The sequence below is a fragment of the Bemisia tabaci genome, chromosome 1 (assembly GCF_918797505.1).
Source record: "Bemisia tabaci chromosome 1, PGI_BMITA_v3".
In the NCBI taxonomy this organism is placed as follows: Eukaryota; Metazoa; Arthropoda; class Insecta; order Hemiptera; family Aleyrodidae; genus Bemisia; species Bemisia tabaci.
The window spans coordinates 47,009,289-47,028,919 of record NC_092793.1 but is presented as its reverse complement, the minus strand read 5'-3'; the positions used below and the strand labels follow the sequence as shown (position 1 = coordinate 47,028,919).

Sequence of the window (19,631 nt, the reverse complement as noted above, 5' to 3'; positions counted from 1 at the left end):
CCCATTTGTGCGCATGTTTCGACTTTCACTGAATGATAAGTTAAGCAAGACTAAGTTCTTCATACGTACTTTAATTTCATTGTAATTTCTCAGTTTAAGGTGTAACATAATGTGATATAATATAATAACACTCATTTGTATATATCTCTAAACATTTATGGAGCGTTATTTTAATGTAAATGTTCGGTTCTCTAAAAATATACGAGAATTACTCAGAGTTATTAGAAAAAAATGAATCAATTCTCGTTAAAGAGAAAAAGGGCATATTTACACATACCATTGTTGCTTCAGTTCTGATGTATCCAGTGTATCCTTGCCCAGTCGCTGTATGGCGGGTCCTCGTGACGAGAGTAGGATCCACACAGAGACAGCCGAGTCGCTTTATTCACCGTAACAGATCGCCTTAATTCCGAGATAGGCAACCGAGGATTACATGGGTGTGGGTTAAGTTATCTCATCCATTACGTCCACTCAAACACGGCATGCCTCATTTCTCGCAGCTTGAATTGATATTTTCCAATGCGCATATACCTAGTGCGGTTTAATTGTTACTCTTCTCAAATTTAGGCGGTCTGTGTCTCCAAATTTTCGTAAAAACTTTTTCCCAAGCTCTTCTCTCAATAATTTCATTCAGATTTTTTCTGGACTAGAATCTCTTTTCCCGTTCATTTTGGGACGTTTTTGCGTCAGGTGTGATCGAGAATTTTCATCTAATCTGTGCCTTTAAGAGACGTGTGAGAGCGATCTCAATATGCCGTCGGAACAGCGTCCTAATATTTCGAAACAATAAGATTCTAGATATGCGAATTCAAATTTTCCCTCAAATTAGATCTGGTCTTTTCATTAATACAGCAAACGTTTGCCCTGTTACACACGTGCAATTAATAGCTAAAATGAAAACATTCAACCTTTATTAACTTCGATTCAATTCAGTGTTGCCACAATTACCTGCAGATACTGGAAAAAATCATCGCGTCATAATCATCAAGTCTGTTATCCTCCACGGAAAGCCACACGAGGCTTTACCTATTTATACTATTTTAGTAAGTTTTTCTGAGATTAAAATGGGGTTGCGTTTTATTTAAACCATTGGAGTATTATTGATTCCCCCTAAAAGGTGGAGTTTATTCCATGAATTTGTCAGACTAGGGATTAAAGTTTCCATGGACAATCAAAGTGGCGTGGCGCATGTGAAATATCGATTGATCTGCCATTTAAACCCATGGGAAAAGATCGATAAACAGGCGTTTGCAGCAAGCACCTTAATAATCGATTATTTACCATAGTTTCAAAAAAGAAAATATCGATAATCGATCATTCACGCCTCGCTACCGGGAAGTTTTCGGGGTTAGCCCCGTGTCCTCTCTAAAATGACGTCAAAATGGAAGCTCAAAGTGAATCGATAAATACGATCTGTTCGCGATTGTTGATCAAAAAAGAGTCACGCCGCTCTATTTTGAGTTGCAGCACTCATCAATCGCATCAAGTCCTGCGACTTTGAGCCACTTATCGTTAAATTGATTCACTTTGAGTTTCCATTTTGACGCCATTTTGATGAGAGGAGACAGCCTGTTCTCGGTTTTTTTCAAAGTATGAGTGATGACCGTGTATTTTTGCGTACGTGTGCGTGTTATGCCGTGTAAATTTCTCGGGAATTTAAATTCCAGCTAGGAATTCCCAGGAACTTCCCAATTTTTTTTTTTTTTTTTTTTTTTTTTTTTTTTTTTTTTTTTAGCATTCTTTGAAACAGCGGTATCAAAACTGGCGCATTTAAAATCTTATAATTTCGGCAACTTCCGTGCCCGGAAGCAAACTTTACTTTAATAAGCACTTGGAATTCGTATTTGAAATTCGTATTAATTGAAGCGGGTTTGCTTTCGCGCGGTATCGTTTTTACCCAAAAGCGACGCGGTTATCACTGTTTCGGGTCAGTCTAGGTGCAGCGGTGCAGGATACGTGAGTCCCGCATTCGGATGGAGACAGCGCAATTGTCGGATCGTTGCCGCAAACGCTCGCTTTTCGCGCGAAAACAATGGAATATCCACGAATTCGTCAGCGTGGGAAGCGGCGGTAAAACACTTTGGGCGGCGCAGAGAGCTTTCACATGATAATTAGCTCCCAGAACACGTAAAATGTGGCTGCGCTGCGCTTCGGGCGGTAGATGCGCCCCTGTTGCCAAACGCACAAAAGAATTCATGCTGGAGGGTGTTACATGGTGAAACTGTGAAGGAATGCCACCCATTCAGCGCCTTGTCCATTCCGGGAGAACTGTCTTAGGTAGAGTACCTATATTAAGAGAGTATGGCCACTGGGTCCCATGGAGAGGCTTAGGACCCAAAAATGGCGGTGCTTTGTTTTGGTTTTTGAGGATGGGAGGGGGGTCATTGCCAACTTTTGGCGGTTATCACCAACCGCACTTGCTGCCAACCTTACTACATCTAAGATCATTTTTCTCAAAAATTGCACACGATTAGCCTTAAAAATATGTAAAAAAGTCGCAATAGTGCAATTGGGTAAAGTTCTCGTTACGATAAGCAAAGACAACTACACTTTGAATCCTTTTGCATTACATTAACTTTATGGCGTCCGCCATTTTTGGGTCCTAGGGGCTCCATTCAGCCTAAGATGGCTGAGCCAATCAGAGGTGGTAACTCCAGTGGCCATACTCTCTCAATATAGGTACTCTAGTCTTAGGGTCGTATTCATAGACGTTTCTTAATCTACTCATTTTCTTTGGAGGTACCCTATGGTTCCACTTACCAAGGGAGGTTAAAGATGACTTTCTGTACGATATCATGAACAGGACAATTTTAGTGGCGTAAACGGAGGGCCCACGATGCAAGTGGGCCCACGGCCCCAAGAGGCTCCGTCGCCGGTTGGAATTTTATAAAATTTTGTTTTAAATTTAATCCCCTAATCAAGTCTGGGCAGTCTCCGCGCTTGGTGAGTTATACGCTATTGCAAATTTTACGAACTTTCAAGCGAAGTTCAAATAGTATAGCTTTGGAAATAGATCTTTATGAAAGATCACAGTGCTACCCTCCTACAAAAAATACAAAGTACCAAAACTGGATATTGCTAACTTTGGAAATTTTAGAAATTTGTTAAGGTCACATAATTTGTTTTGTTGAATTTTGTATTTTTTGTAGTGACATAGCACTGCCATCCCTTGTAAGATCACTCCATAGCTATGGATACTGTGGAATTTTCCTTGGAAATTCGTAAATGCTATCTTTTACATGACACTATTATAAAGACCACCTTAAGCCTACCTTAGTCACAATGTAGACCGCATGGGACCTCCCGAGAATAGGAGTTGATTAACAGTGTCGTGGCGTGGCGTACTTTGCGATGTATCGATTGATCTGCCATTTAAACCAGTGGTGAGGCGTGAATGATCGATTATCGATATTTCCCCATCAAGCTTTGGTAACGAATCGATTATTAAGGTGTATCAATTGTATCATATAGGTAATATGTGGAAAAAGGGACACCCTAGCCCAAAAAAACTGGCACGTTATTTTTTAATGCAAAAACATGGAAGAGTGTACTTTGAATATATCGAACTAAAATTTTTCAAAAATGCGTCCACCTTAATCGAACTTATGGTGCTTTGAAAATTGGATTATGCGGTCCAAAAAAACACTGTTTCAAGAAAGTCATTAACGTTCTAATTTATGATGTTCGAGGTGTATAATTTTCGGCGTATACTATACGTCTTCCATTCTTACGAAGTCGAATTTTACCGCTTGCGACTCATTTTAGAGAACACGAGAGAACAGTTCTCGTCGAAATCTAAAAATTCGATTTTCGAACCAACTCGGCAAAGTCGCTTTACAGGAAATTTTGCTTTCCTGGCTGAGGTCCTTTTTCCCGTGGATGGTCGCATGTTTTGGAACCGTGGTGATATCAATACATAGGTCTGTCGTCAATATTTCAGCAATATAATCACAATATTTTTGCATCGGGGTAATTTTTACGAGGGTTAATTTGAGTATTAGTCTGGTTTATCATAGCTTAGTTGTAACTGGTACGGGGATGTTATTCCCTGATCCACGTTTTTCCGATTTATATGATGCTGTTTTCTTTTTAGGTAACAGTGTTCATGAGTTTCACCCCTCCTCTCTTTACATAATTCACAAAAAAGAAGCTTTTATTAGGGTTGCTCGTGCACAGTGGACTCTATACCAAAATAGCCATGCCCAAACTATGTGACCACGTATCAAGGTGTTTGACCTTAGAGTATTTCCATTACACTTCATTTTTTAATTTGAAAACCGATCAACGTAATTTCATAGAAGTTCATGCACTTTCTTCTCTCCTCACTTTTTCGGAGAGTATACGATGAAAATTTCAAGTACCCCGATTGACTTCTTTCCTATCGGCGAACTTAAATAGGGGCGGATATTTTGAAACTGCGGAATCGACTTATGACGTCACCGAGTTTGGCAATCAATATTTCGAATAAGGTTAATGACCAAATCAGGCAATATGACGTATACGTATATCTTGTCAGGTAGGCAGTTACTCCCTCTTAGATTGGAATTCTGATCGGAATTTGTCAAAATTTTAGGCGTCCAAGTGTTCCACTAAGTTCGCCGAGAGTCCTCTGTAAAATGTTTGGTTATTTCAGGATTTTTTCAAAATTATAAATACTCATTAAAAATTTATTTAAAAAATGTTTGATACCTCATAAAATACACAGATTTCAGAAACTCGACAGGAGAATATGTCAAGGAAAAACTTCGATTGCCTTAAGAAACATTCGTACTCGAGCCAATTTTTCCTTTCGATGTGCTGGCAAATTCATTACTATTTATTGAAATCATACAAAACTTTGTATAGATCTTCAAAATTAGACTGTTTTCCGAAGCATTCGACAAAATTTCCCAATATACTAAATAACGACGCTGAACCTGCAAAAACGCTCATCTTATTTGCGGTATTTAAAAAACTCCGATTCTGTTCTATTTAATTCTATTATATTTTAATTTATTTTATGCCCACACTATGTGACCGCGGATCAAGGTGTTTGACCTTAGAGTATTCCCATTACACTTTATTAAATTGAATTTTTTCAAATTAGAACAAAAAAATTACGGCATGGCGTTGGGTATATGCTTGCATTTAAAAAATAAAGTGAGTCCAGAAGTCTGCAACATTGCAAAATAAGGTAAGCGTTTCTGTAATTTCACCGTCGATATTTCCCATCTGCATCTCATATGCATTTCATCATCGATGCCCCCCCCCTCCCCCCTCCATCAGAAAGGAGCATTATGAAGGTACCGACCCAGTTCAGTTGGCGGTTCTTTATTTATCCCGCACGTTTAATTCGGCAGCCCTGCAAGTACTCTTCTCATCCTTTGCCCAACCTTTCTTATCGACACCTTAAATCTTCGCTGATTCTCTCAAACAACTGCAAAACTACCACAGCGCAAAGTGAATCGCCAAGTCTCCTCATGCGGCGCACACCTAAAGCCTCTCTGACGAGAAGGGGTATCTCCATTATAACGTGAACCCTGTTGTTTATATAATTCCTTGTCCCCCAGGGCTCATATGGGAGTGGAAATGCTTCCTTTCGTCAGAGGAACAACGAATTAAAGTTTCGCGAGAGCGGCCCGCGTCCGACTCCAGTTTACCTCTGGTTTCAATCTGGTCAATCAAATAATCGATGCAACGTAGATTCCTCGCAAAGGCCTTCCGTACAACGGACGATGCATTGTGCATCGGTCGATTGCGAATGTTGAGGATCGTAAATCGACTCAGTTTCGAGGCCGTTCATCGATATATCAGCCATTTAAACATTTTAAATCTACTTGACGTGCTTCGAATTGATTTCGGATTTAAACGAACTTTTTTACAGGACTCGTGGAATGGTTAATTCATGGAATGAATTGCGTTTAAATGGGACGTCTCAAGCGTTTCACAGCATGTGTATAGTTGGTCTGTTTGATCTCAGGACCGCTCATCAATTGGATTACATTTTGCAATAAGGAACCACTATTTTTGGCCCATTTTAGAAACAACATGCCATTAGTTTCCCTACGCAGATCAGATATGTGCTTTCATGGGAGAGCCAGAGATGGTGGTTCCTTATTGCAAAATGTAATCCAATTCTTATGTTGTGACTTGCACGTCGCTGATGAAAGTTTAAGAACACTGAGCTCGATCGCGGTGTTTCAATATTTATGTGGCTTCTTTGTTTTAGCAAAGGAAAATAGACCATAAATATTATCTGCGATTTTTGAAGAATACTATTTTAAAGCGAAGCCAAAAAATACAAAAAACAAAAAAATGAAAGTTCCATAAGAATGAAAATTAGTTGAAAGTATTTGACCAAAATCAGCCTATTTACAATTTAGGCAATGTTTGCCTGATTTTATCTCATGTTTTGATTTTTAACAGGAAACTGATAAATTTAACGGCTTGAAACCTGCTGTGAATTTTTCTTAGGTTACAAAGCATACAGATATATATATTATTTCAAGTCAGAATGCTGCTAATTTTTTGTTGAAAAATACAACCAGAGAAGCATAGCAACGTCTAATACAGTTAGACTAGTTCCGATTTACTTCTTCAATTTCGTCGTGTATAACTATATCTTAATGTTGCCAAATTTCCCCTCAAAAATTTCATATTAACCGGAAGTGTCTTAGGCATTTGTGACTGAAAATTTCTCTGATTTTCCCTCAGAATTCTTACGAAAATACAGAAAAATATTGGAAATTTTTTTGCAAAGGTACATTTTCGTATTATAAATCAATCGGTTGAACCAATTTGGCAACGTTGGAACAGAGTTACGTCCGTTCGTCCGGGAGGCGATATTTCTTCTAAGAAATCAAGTACGTTGTGATAAATGCGAAGTTACGATCATACTTGGATGACGCCTTACCGCAACCCCTCCCCCCTCCCCTCCCAGCAAATATACCATTATAATTCTCGTTGCTCATGCGAAGAACCTTAACAGGAATTCCTAGACCATACCTAGAGGCGCGACATATTTTCAATTCTGGATAATGCCCAGGAAGCTTGAATTCTCAAACTTTCGGTTTGATTCAACCACGTACCCTAGCGCACTGCAGAATCAGACAGGCCTGTGAATAATTAGACGCAGCGTTGCCACACTCCCGCGATTCTCTCCGAACACCATCGTGAGAGCCGACGTAACCGAGGGGACTCGGAAGGAAAAGCGGCAACGCTCGACAGTGCCTGAGTGGTAGGCAGAAAGAACTCTCCTGCTCACTGCAGAAGGCTCGGGCGCTAAGTGCTTGATTCTTCCTCGTTATTCCATCAATAAAGGTGCCGGGGGGATTCAGGCCGAGGAGGCTGAAAGCAGAAAGTCCTTCAACCCCCCCTCCCCGCCCTCCTGATCCGGGAACAAGTACAAGTTAAGCTTTCGCCAAGCGTACAGATCAAAAATAACTTGACGAATCCCGGTTGTTTTTTGCGAGACTGTCGTAAGGGCGCGAGACATCAAGTGCCGCGTTGGATCTGTTGCCAAATCGAGTGTTTCTCCCTCCGAGAATACAGTGTCTTAGGGCCGCTCCTGTACCACGTGCCCCATTTTGGAAGATCTTGTGATCCTACCCTCCCCCTTGTATGACATCCATAAGGCGTTCTCTCGCCCACTTTTCTTTTTGAATTACGTAAGAGTGATTTACTCTCTCCGACTTCTTTAAGCAAATAACCTAAAAAGCCCGACGAACAGCTGAAAAAAATAATTTCAATCGGAAAACACCCCCATTTCCTTAAATAAAAGGCTTCCTTGGAAAAAAAGTATCACAATCCCAACTATACTCCTAGCTGATTTTGGCTCTAGACATTAGAGTAGATGCACAAGCCAGAGGTATGGTTAAGTCAGCTGAAAATGTGGTTGGATCAACCCTACCTCTAGCAACAGGCTGATTTTTGAAATCGATAGACAAAGTGATAGACAAAGAAGACATAGGGAGTATGGAGCTAGCCTATTGGTTAACATGGGTGGTTCTTATAGACGAAGGGGGTAAATGAAGGACTAAAGGGTCTCCGTGGATTGCATTAGATAGTTTATTACCTATACCTCCTTTGTCCGTTGCAACCACCCACCTCTACCAATAGGATCCCTTCAAATCCCTTTTATCTTCTTTGACGCTACCTTTGTCTATCAATTTCAACAATCAGCCCGTTGATGCCCTCGCAATCAGCATACAGGTGGTTGGATTAACTTTACCGCTGGCTGGTGCCTTTGCAGTTTTAGTTAGTATAACTACTCTTCCAGCAGAAAATTTTCGAAATTTCAAAGCATCTAATATGCAGTTTGAGTCAATTTTGTAATAATTAACGAATAGAAATCGTAGAAATAAAAATTTTAATAGGAATACCTAATTGTCAATAATTACCAAATATAAGCGTCCTTTCTTCCTATTTCCCCCGCTCTTTCCTTCTCTCTTTCTTCCTCCTTTTTTTCAGGCGAATGATGAGCGTACTTTACCCCTTGGATCCGCCTATACCGTGTACAGCCGTGTTAGCCAGCAAGTGCGGTTTCCATTGCCGGAGTTTTCGGCTTCGAGTCACGACTAATTCCTATTGAACTCGATCTATTTGACAACATGTTCAGTAGCATGCAAGTTTTCAATTGCTACATTCAATCGCCTTTTACCCGCTCCCTACCCCTCAGAGACTTCTTGAGTCAACCAACACATGTGCACATGCCGAGTCCTCCGTTTCTCCATTCCTTCACTAATCGGCGCCCCTCAGACGGAAGCGCGTAACTCAATTTCCACTTGATCCCTGTTTTACATATGAATCCATGCTCTCCGGGGCTCATGCGAAAATCCAGAGATGTTCTTACGTCAGAGGAGCGACGTAATTCCGCCTCTTCTTCTGATCCACTGCCTTCGTTTGTTGCAGACTCCTCGAGGTCGACTGGCTCAAAAATATGTGGCGACCGGACTCGTTCTTCAAGAACGCCAAGGCCGTCACTTTCCAGACCATGACCATACCCAACCACTATGTCTGGCTCTACAAAGATAAGACTATCCTCTACATGGTCAAGTAAGTATCCCCGTGATTTTTCTTCATTTCATTTGCATTCTCTTTGAAAGAATATACTCCAGATTATAATATTCATTCAAACAGATGGTGTCTTTTGAAGTTAAAAAAGGTACATGGCCTCCCAAGTGGTTGTCTTTTTGGGGGGAACGCATGCGACGACCACGAAGCGAATTCCACCCCAACGCCTGGATGCAACTATTCCGGCTCTACGGATGTCTGTGTTGCATGCGCACGGTTTTGAAGGCGTTTTGAATCCCGACGGGCACTCACTAATCCATCCGCGGCGCGACGGCAGGCTGCGCTGGGAAGAATTCAAAATGACAAGAGTGTCTTCAATTCTCACCACGGAGATATTTCTCAGGCATCAAAATTCAAGTAGACTTATGATAGAATTGACCATACTTCAGGTAATATTTGCCGTGCTTGTTTTTCAATGTGGGATATCACCGAGGTTTGGTTGAAATGAAACCTCTTATTTCGGAAATCCGTGACACTGAAAACAGTGTTCGTGTTCTTGTGTTACTTCCGGTTAATACAGGGAATGAAACACAACCAACCCAAATTTTGTGTCGATTTAGATACAGTTTGCTTAAAATCTAACAAAGGAAAACAATGTAAAAACCGGGAACCTTCAGACTCAACTGAAAGTTTGGCCGACTCTTTGTTCGTTTTTTTTTTCAAAGTAGAATTTTTAGCTTGAGTCTAGAGGGCGATATGACAATGAAAAATTTACGTTTTTTTTTTTTTTTTTTTTTCATGCTTGAATAACTGTAAGCATTCCTCAATGCCAACAGCGTAAAATTAATAACCCTGTAGTCTTAATCAACTTTGTTCTCAAGATAGAATTTGTATCGAAAGCTTATCTCAATCTGAGGATTCATCTCAGTAATATGTCGGTGAAATCCCCAGATTCCTCGGAAAAGGGTAAAAAATGCCTTTTGTGGAAAAAGCTTTGGACCCGAAAAACGAAATTACACGATGTGTAGACTTATCGTTCGTTTCAGGTTTAGATACCATTAGCTCCGGATTGTCCGAAGTAACGGCTCCTATATATACCGAAACATACGACCGTAAATCCTGAATTAAAGCTGGAACTGGGCAGTGAATTCATTTTCTCGGCTGAAGATGAGAGCTTTTTTGCCCCGAAACGTCCCATTTTTAATTCATGTGTTTTTTTAGCCTTGATCCTTTGTTTTCAGTTCATTGTATATGAAAAACGGTCTACGAAAATTATTCACATGATATAATGAAAAAGTGACGAAGTTCCAAAAAGAAAAGAAAAGAAAAGAAAAGAAAAGAAAAGAAAAGAAAAGAAAAGAAAAGAAAAGAAAAGAAAAGAAAAGAGTAACGTTCAAAAACCAGCACTTGCGGAGAATATTTGTCTCTCAATGATTACTTTGGCTCAAAAGACCTTTCGATTTTAAGCCAAAAAGAGAATAGAGACAAGCTATCCGACAGCAGAGACACGTAAAAATGTAAGAAGGAGCCAAGAAGCTAACACAGTAAAATGAAGCCTCTCCTAGTGTCGTCTCATAAAGCTGTTTATAACAAACTGTTCTTGCAGGCGGTAAACGAAAAGCAGTCCGCTCATCTAATTGGGTCCGAAGTTGGCAAATTTCCGAAATATGAAATTACTCTCTCCGTCTACGGTGGTCTCCTTACAGAGAGAATTAAGGTGTGTGAAACCCAAATTTTGATGTGGCATAGCTTAATGTGTCTGAAAATTAATTCACAAATATTGCAAAACTTGCACAAGTAGAATAGACCAGAGAAACATGGATATGTGACAAGGAACCATCAAAATGAGCAAGAGAATAGAAACTGAGATTCAGAAATCTGTCGGTATAATATTCCCATCAATCTTTCAAACTATTCATTCTTTGCAGAGGTTTGTGGTATCAAGACCGCGAATATTCTTTGAAATTTTAAAGAATTTCACAAAAATCGAATTTCATCCCTCTTCATCACCACAGTTATTCGTCACTCTTAAGCAAGTTTTTTTGTCTTTTTTCCTTCTTTTTCCTCTATTTAACTGAGACATACATAAAAACAGCTTGTTTTTTAATTGTTTTACCTACCTACGATTTCGAGGTTTCAAAATATAGTTCTGGAAACTTTGCCATCTATACCCAATAAATGCCAGAGAAATTAAATGTAAAATTTTCAAGCGAGATCTCTCTTGTTCTAGTTAAGTCTCCGACCTACAATTTTGACTAGATCAAAGTAAGTGAGCTCCGAAAGGTTTCAAACTAAAAATTCAGCTCGCATGCCTAGAATATTCCTGAGAAAAATTAAAAAAATTCAGAAATTGAACTGGGATAAATTTTATGAAATTTTAATTTCCTTGATCAAGACCCAAGATACCTTAATCCTCCTCGTAGAACTATATCCTTTCAATCCCATTAATTTAAAAAGATGGACCTAGACATTGTCCTAACTACTCGTACTTTTATGATTCCTCCCTGAAATGCTACGTAGAGTACGATTCATACCAGCGAGAAGTTCGGTATGTTTAACGCCTGATGCAGATTTCGATGGCCGAAGTATAAATCCACGTATCTTTATTTTTGTGTTTCACAATTTCTGCTCCTACTTTATTTTTTGAAAGAAAAACAGGCTAACTTTAAAGCCTAATATTTGCCTAAAATATTCCACCGACAGAAAAGAAAAATCAAGGAATTTTTAAACAATTTACATTGACTGTTTTTCGGAAGAAAAAGTAAAATATGACAGGAAGTCTATAACGTCTATAACGAACGGAGATACGTGGTTTCGCACTTTGGCCATCGATATTAGTATTTATAATTAATATTAGTTGAATGTCAAGAATATATATGACGTCATTTCATTTCATTGTAGTATTAAGAGTACATGCTAATATCTCGCTCAGGAATTGCTACCCGTAGGAATGTACTTTCAGTCGATTGAATCGTTCTCTACGCAGAAGTTTGAAAAGGGACTTTTTAAGGTAATGCTTTAATCTAAACTAGAATCCCTTTATAGAGAGAGTTGAGACAACGCGGCTTATGAATATCCTAAACGGCAATAAAGATTACACAAATCGGACGTTTTTTGTAATCTTTGATCAACCCATTCCCAAATTCCTATCGCCGTTCTCTCTCTCATTCCGTACCTCCTATTCTCCGGTCCATTCCAGTTCATGATTTTTGCAATTGGTAAAAATGTAATCTTTATTCCCGTTTGTGACACTGTAGAGGCCTAAAATACGGGAACCAATCAGAGATGGATCCGCACTGTCTTTACTCTCAGTATAAAGGGACTCTAATCTATAGAGGACTATCGCATGAATTTCACGAGAATCTGACAACTCGGATTCAAGGAGATCTGACTTGATTACGCGAATTTCTTGCCGCCCGACAAGAGCCTTGCTTCCCGGCGCGGATCCGAGCCACGCGTCACGCGCCGGAAACTGGTGCTCGGCCGGAAATAGCGAGTTATGCTCGGGAAGGAGCTTGTTTTCCAGTTCTCGGGACAATTAGCCGCGGCGCCGAAATTAAACGACGCATTTCCACGTCACATAGATCGACTCCTTTGAGAGCAGAACTTGGCTAGTTGGCGCTTTATTAAGTTTCAGCCGAGTTTGTCCGGGCGGAATTTTGAGAATCTCCCGGACTGTTTACCAGTCCGAAATCTCCAAAGGATTTACAGCGTTGCTCCGTCGGGCGCACGTTAATATATCTTATCGGGAAATTCGTCGTTTTCCAGGACTACGCTTCAACATCCTGAAATTTCCCCTCGTAAATGGATTGTACTAGTTAGTGGTTCGATGTGGTTTTTGATTCAAAACATTACCTATTAACGTGGATAGTAGAGAAAACAAGGAAACAGTGGATACAAGGCTTTAATAAATAAAAATACAAGCAGGGCCGGATTTACCTGCTTGCCGCGCATGGGCCGCCTGTATTTTGCCGTCTCCTTATTCTCATTCGTTTTAAAACATCAATAAAAACTATCAAGTGAACGTGCAGCGGGGAGGGGCGCAAAAGACGCGTTTACTCGTGTCGGACACATTTTTTTGCGAAGCCCTGTCAACATTACTAGCAAAAGTTCACGGAACTTTGCGCGAAAGTTACGTTCCGTAAACCTATCTCTGTGTGGACAAGGCTCTCCATTCATAAGAAATGAACGAAGAAGGTATGAAAGAATAAACTGACCGCACTGTGTTTGGCGCAATGCGTGAAGTATTCAACCAGTCTTGTAGGCGCTATGCGTTTCACACCGACTGCTGCTGAGCGCACTGTGTTTGACGCAATATGTGAAGTATTCATACAGTCTTGTAGGCGCTAATATGTGTTACATGCCGAGGTCGACCGCCGTGTTGAGGGCTTCTCCTTTTAATCTCAAGTCCTCGTCATCATTGCTGTCTGCGCCACGCCGTTCCAGGCCAAATTGCGTGTTTGGTTCCTCTCTTTACTCGACTAATTAAAGGTGCTGTCTCTTATATCACCGAAAGACGACAACATTATAAATTACTATACTTCCAGGGAGTGAAGATTTTGTCGCCTTATCGTTTTTTTTTTCAACACAGACAAATTCGTCAAAGGGCGGCATACTTCAATATTGCTCTTTTGCCGCTCAAATCGTGATTAACGAGGGGCAGATACCAACCCGAAAAGTCTCAGACATTTTTATGTTTGTTTAGCCTTGTTAGCCCATTTCCTTGTGTGTGTGTTTCATATGTTCATAACTTCATACACTAGATCCTTACACAGCAATTTTTGCATTCGGCATCAGGAAGTAAAGCTTGTATCGTCGTTCTTAGCAAAAACCTTCGATTCCAACTCGGAGGTTCTGAGAGCAACCCATCAGTTCTCGCTTCTCCTGCCGCCCAGGTGAACGTGCATCTTAAAAGCAAAGCACTTTTATATTTGGACGTATTTCTGCCACAAGTAACTACGTGCATTATGATGTAAGCTCTGTTACGCATATATTCTTATGGGTCTCAGGGCTCATGTCTTAATGCACATAGTTCCGTTCGGCAGAAATACGTCCTTTTAAAATAGAGTCGCGGAGTTGAAATTGAATTCATTATACTTTTCAACATGTGGTTCGAAGACCGCGATGTCGTGGCTCTGAACTCTGCAGTCAATGAACTTCGTTTGAGGAGGAGGGGGGATACACCCCCCCCCCCCCCCACAGCGGACATACCGCTTTTTTTACTCCGCCGATTGCCGCAGCTCCCGAAACTTTTAGTAACAAAGTTGGGGCGAAATCCCCCTCCGAAACCCCCGCCTTTGGGGGCTCAAAGGCGCACTTGGGCCGTTCGTTGCTCGTGGATGGTTTTGACAACCTGATGCGCCGGCGGCGGTTGGCGGTGGTCGTTGGCTGCAGCGAAGGTCAGCTGAGACTTCCGAAGTTCTGACTTGAATTCACGCGGAACTTTGCGACAGGTTTTTCACGAGCGAAAGCCCACTCTGACTGGATTTCTCGTGAGAGTTTCGGCTTTTACGCGAGGGAAAAATTCGGACCTCGAGCTTAACAGAAACGCACTGAGTCGCGTCAAGCCCAGGAAAAGAGTCCGAAGTGTGGACCACGTTTTTCCGTTTTCGACGTTGAAGACTTCCTCTCATACTTCATGTATTCTCTTGAAAGCTAGTCGAAGGTAACCCTTCGAGGACTTCCTTGATTTTCCTCTTCTGCAAGCATCATAATTTATGTTAATTTCAAGCTTTAAACTTGGCTTGTTTCTCTTAGAAAAAAAAATAAGAGCGGTCATTTTATAACACTGCAATTGAGATACCTACGAGGTTTTGCTCTTTGGCAATCGATAGTCCGTTACCAAGGAAAAAAGAAAGTATGTCTGGAAGTCGCAAACGGAGATACTTGGTCTCGCACTTTGGCCATCGATATAGTTAAAATTACCCTCGAGTCGGGAATCAATATCTCGCATAGTATGTTTCCAAAGAAGGTGGCATATTTCGATGGCTAAAATGCGGATGCCGAACCACGTAGTTTCATTGTGGGGTTTCAAAATTTCTGTCCCTGATTTATTTTTTTGAAGAGAAACAAGTCAACTTCATGGCTTGAAATTTTTACAGATTTTTCTTGCCAACGGGGAAGGACAATCAAGGAAGTTTTCAAGAAATTAAGTTGACTAATTGGACGTATTTCTGCCAAACGGAACTATGTGCGTTATGACGTGAGCCCTTTTATGCATATATTCTTATGGGCCCCACGGCTCATGTCTAATTGCACATAGTTCCATTTGGCAGAAATACGTCCAATTTCCCAATGAAAAAATAAGACATAGTAGGAACGTCGTTTACGTCGCAACCGGAGGTACGCAGTTTCGGACTTAAGCGATCGATTTGGAAGTCACATCCGGTGAGATTTTTGCGCCCTGTGCGGTGATTGAAGTCGGGGGTGGGAAAATGACGACCTGCATTTTGCACAACGCGTCATCGACCACAATTAACCTCCCCGTGGGACCATAGGGGGAGGGGGCAGGTCAGAGGGCGGTATCGTTAAAACAAAAGGCGGAACAACGGATTGTCGTTGTCACTTCTGCCCTGACCAGCCGCGCGGCCGAGGGCATAAATGTTTGATTTGCGCCCCGACACTTCGTCGGTCCTCTGACGTAAAGGCGTATCTCAATTCACGCGTGAGCCCTGATCTCCGTATAATCCTATGCTTTTCAGGGCTCATGTGGAATTAGAGATACGCCCTTACGTCAGAGGAGCGACGACTTGTGTTGAGTCCCCTCCCTAGGGGGCAAGACTACTCCGGTCGGAAAAGAGAAACAAAAGCTCGCAGGGGGGGGGGGGGGGCTTTGCAACGCTGGTGCATCGTTTCAAAAGTGGCGTGCAATGACGTGCCGCAGAAGCGGATCCAGCAATTTGGCAACACCGGATTTCCTCCATTTAAACCTATGCTAAATAATCGATTCTCGTCGGTGCACCTGGCCCCTCCGAGAATCGATACATTTCCATAGGTTTCAATGGAGTAAAGACAACGTTGCCAATTTGCTGGATCCGCCAATGCGTAGGACTTGCGCTGATCAATCGTTCGGCTGGTGCCAAAAATTAACTTGAAGTGCGTTTTTGGTGTCAACTGACAGGGAGCAGATCGACTGTAATATACATTTGTAAACCTGCATTCTTTAGGAAAAGTTCGATTGACGACAGATTCATGTAGATCTTTAGACAAACCTTACCCCCTGCTGAAGCTCTGGAATTGAAAAAAAAACATAACTACGGTGAACCTCGAAAAATTCGTATTACACACTCCTTAAATAAAAAAACAGCATAGCAAAAATGGGTTTGATGTACGCAAGAGATACAGGTAAATAAAAAGATGGTAGAATAGTGCTAGTTTCACACTATTCTGCAAGAAATCAAGGCTAAAAAATTCCAAAAATTCTCACCAGAGCCAACAATTTTAACGCTAAATAATTGCAGTGTAAGACAGGGGGAAAAGAGCTCAATCGAGGCAGATGCATTGGTATGCTGAAATGCGGTCACGCCGAGAGATCTACATAGATTTGAGTATTTTTAGGCCTCATTTGTTGATCTTACTTGTCAGTGAAAATGCATTTTTCAACGCGTTATTTTTAGTGTTTTTTCTTGTTTGGCGCAAATAAATTTATAGACTTTGTGAATTTAAAACCGCTCAAATATCACGATGAGCATTTCGATGGTGGTTCATCTTCCATTGAAATTCATCATAAACAATTTAATCGATCTTAAATCAGGCAGCCTGCTTCAATAGACATCGATTATTTTACATTTGGATTGCATTTTGCAAAAAGGAACTAGGAGCATTGCAATGTTGCTAAGATTGAGCAACTTCTTTTGTCTTGGAAGAAAAACCTGATTATCCATTAACAGTCTCTATTTTACTCGCTAAAAACTGTAAATTTAAGACAAAAATTACCCTGTAAATTGCATATTTTTCCATGGGTTCAGTAATTGCATTGCAAAGGATGAAAATGCACAATCTTAGCATCATTGCAATTCTTCTGGTTCCTTTTTGCAAAATGCAATCCATTTATTTTTATGGATGGCACTATGTTTTGACATCTTGCGAAAGTCAAAACTTCCAAACTTGATTTTCTCTCCTGTCCGCGTTGCCTGGTTTGCGTCAAGTTTGGAGCTTTCGACACCCGAGTGCGTCCCCTTATTCCTCGAAATGGTCGTATTTACCCTGCAAAAGGGTCTATATCGCACGCAGTTACCATGGAAATAGTTCCTTTCAGCATGAACACGTCCAAGCGGGAGGCTGCAAATCCCTCGGTGTCAAAACGCGGCTAACCGCTGTTGGCTGAGCTAACACTTACTCTACCAACCAAGTCCCGTTTGTGTGTCTGCCACAGCTCTGATTCTAAATTAAACTGCCATTTCTAATATAAAACTGTGTGTACTTGTCAAACTATGTGTACGGAAAACGCTGTCGTCGCAGAGCACTGCCGTATTTCCGAAGAGCACTCGGATGCTCGGTGTTTACTCGTCTTGCAGTAAGTGCAAATATGACGTTTCGAGAAAATGGACCTCACCGGTGTCCGCGCGGAAAATTTTATGGAACGAAGGGGAATAATCGTCGATGCGACACGGAAAAAAGAGCACGAGGTTGTTGAATGATATGAACATTTCCAATTCATTGTGGTAGTGCCCCGATAAATTAGGTTTCTAATCCAAATGTTGCAGTACTACCCTGACTTGAATTGGAATAATACCGAAATTAATTGGAGATGTCCTTATCATCCAACAAATGGAGATGTTGCATGTGTGAGGAATTTGCAATTTGACTGTTGATTCTTATGTAAAAATTCGCGAGAAACACGATGGTGCCACTGGTTTTCTCTGAAATCAACTCCCAAGCCCAAAAAAAGCTCTCAAGTTGAGGCCAAAACGGAGGGGATATCCCACCCTACCCTGTGAGTCCACCTCTACAACAAGACAAACTCTCCATGCAATGATACGGAGCAAATACATTGACAGGGCTGCCACTTCATTCAGGGACTCTAAAACTGAAAACACGGCATCACTGCTGATGTTTTTGCTCCCTTTCTTTGCATGGAGAGTATGTCTTGATGTAGACGTGGACTCTCCTCAGGGTAGGGTGGGATATCCCCTCCATTTTGGCCTCAACTTGAGAGCTTTTTTTTGAGCTTCGGAGTTGATTTCAGAGAAAACCAGTGGCACTATCGTGTTTCTCGCAAACTTTTACATAAGAATCAATGGTCAAATCGCAAATTCCTCACACATGCAACATATCCGTTTTGCTAGTCCCCCAATTTTAAGAGATAACCCGTAACAATCTTTTCCCGTGAACTTTCGAAAGGTGCCCAAATGATGAATAATCGACGAGCTATTTTATGACCGTGTTGAAAAAGCACATTTTATTTTATTTGAGGCAAGACAGCAGTACGTTCTATGCATTTCGTTATCGCTTGCTATGTTTATGAACACAAAATGAACCTTTAAAGTTTGTAATTAGTAGGTCCCATTTTATTCAACACAGCAGTAAGTACAGCATAGAGTCCCTTTATACTGAGAGTCAAGACAATGTGAATCCATTTCTGATTGGTTCCCGTATTTTAGGCCTTCACAGTGTCACAAACGGGAATAAAGATTACATTTTCACCGATTGCTAAGACTATAATCTGGAATGGACCAGGGAATTACGGGTTCGGCAAGGAACAAACGGAATGAGAGAAGGAACGGAAACAGGAATTTGAGAATGAGCCGATCAAAGATTACAAAAAACGTTCTATTTCTGTAATCTTTATTCCCTTTTATGACTTCATGGGGGGGGGGGGTGTTATTTTGATTCTCAGTATAAAGGGACTCTAGTGCAGCTCTTGTGAAATTCTAAAAAACTGGCCCTAGCCGCCTCTAACTCTTCTTACTCCCCTTCCTCTTCCAGTCCATCGAGCGTCTTAAATGATTTTATCAGAATTTTTCCCCTTACGGACTCCGAACTCCAGCCAATCGACCGTCTTACTGCCCTCCCTCACCCCGTCCATCGAGCGTCTTAAAAATGGTTTTATTAGAATAGAGAAGATTTCACGCAAAATTGAAAGGGGACATTTTTATACAGGGTGTACCAAAAGTCCGTCCCACCCCTGCTAACTTTTGAACGAATTGAGCTAGGGTAATGAAACTTTGGAAATGTTCCTATCTCAAAGGGGACCATCTTTGGGGGGGGTCAAAATTTTGGTCCCCCCTCAGGGGGGGCGCGGGGGCCCCCAACTTTTTTTTTTCAAATGGCAACCCCTATCTTGTGCTACCTCATTCGAAAGAACATAAAAAACTAAGAATTTCGGCGCAAACCGCAGATCAATATCTTAATTTTTGACCGAGTTACGATAGGTCAAAGGTCAAATTTGACCTATTTTCAAAAAATCATAACTCCGGTTCAAATTATCGTAAAGAAAAAAATAAAACGGGAAAATTTACCAAATTGTGTCCGCTTTTAAGTAAAAATTGCAGAAATCACTTCGTTTTAATTTTAAGGGGGGGCTCGGACCCCCAAATACGTCAATTCAAAGGTCATTCAATTTTCCCGCGAAATAAGCCAATTTCCCTAGATTTGCCTCCCCATCATCTCAGTAAGGTCAAAATCATTCAACATTACGT

General features: G+C 41.0%; 1 protein-coding gene across 6 annotated transcripts in view; it reads left to right on the top strand.

Moving 5' to 3' along the window:
- ort (glycine receptor ora transientless) overlaps nucleotides 1–19,631 on the top strand; it is a 212,674-nt gene that overhangs the window by 156,214 nt on the left and 36,829 nt on the right. For all 6 annotated transcript variants that reach the window (XM_072301954.1, XM_019054117.2, XM_019054116.2 and 3 more), the window contains one exon: nucleotides 8,890–9,033. In XM_072301954.1, the coding sequence (XP_072158055.1) occupies nucleotides 8,890–9,033 (144 nt within the window). The remainder of the gene's footprint in view (nucleotides 1–8,889; nucleotides 9,034–19,631) is intronic.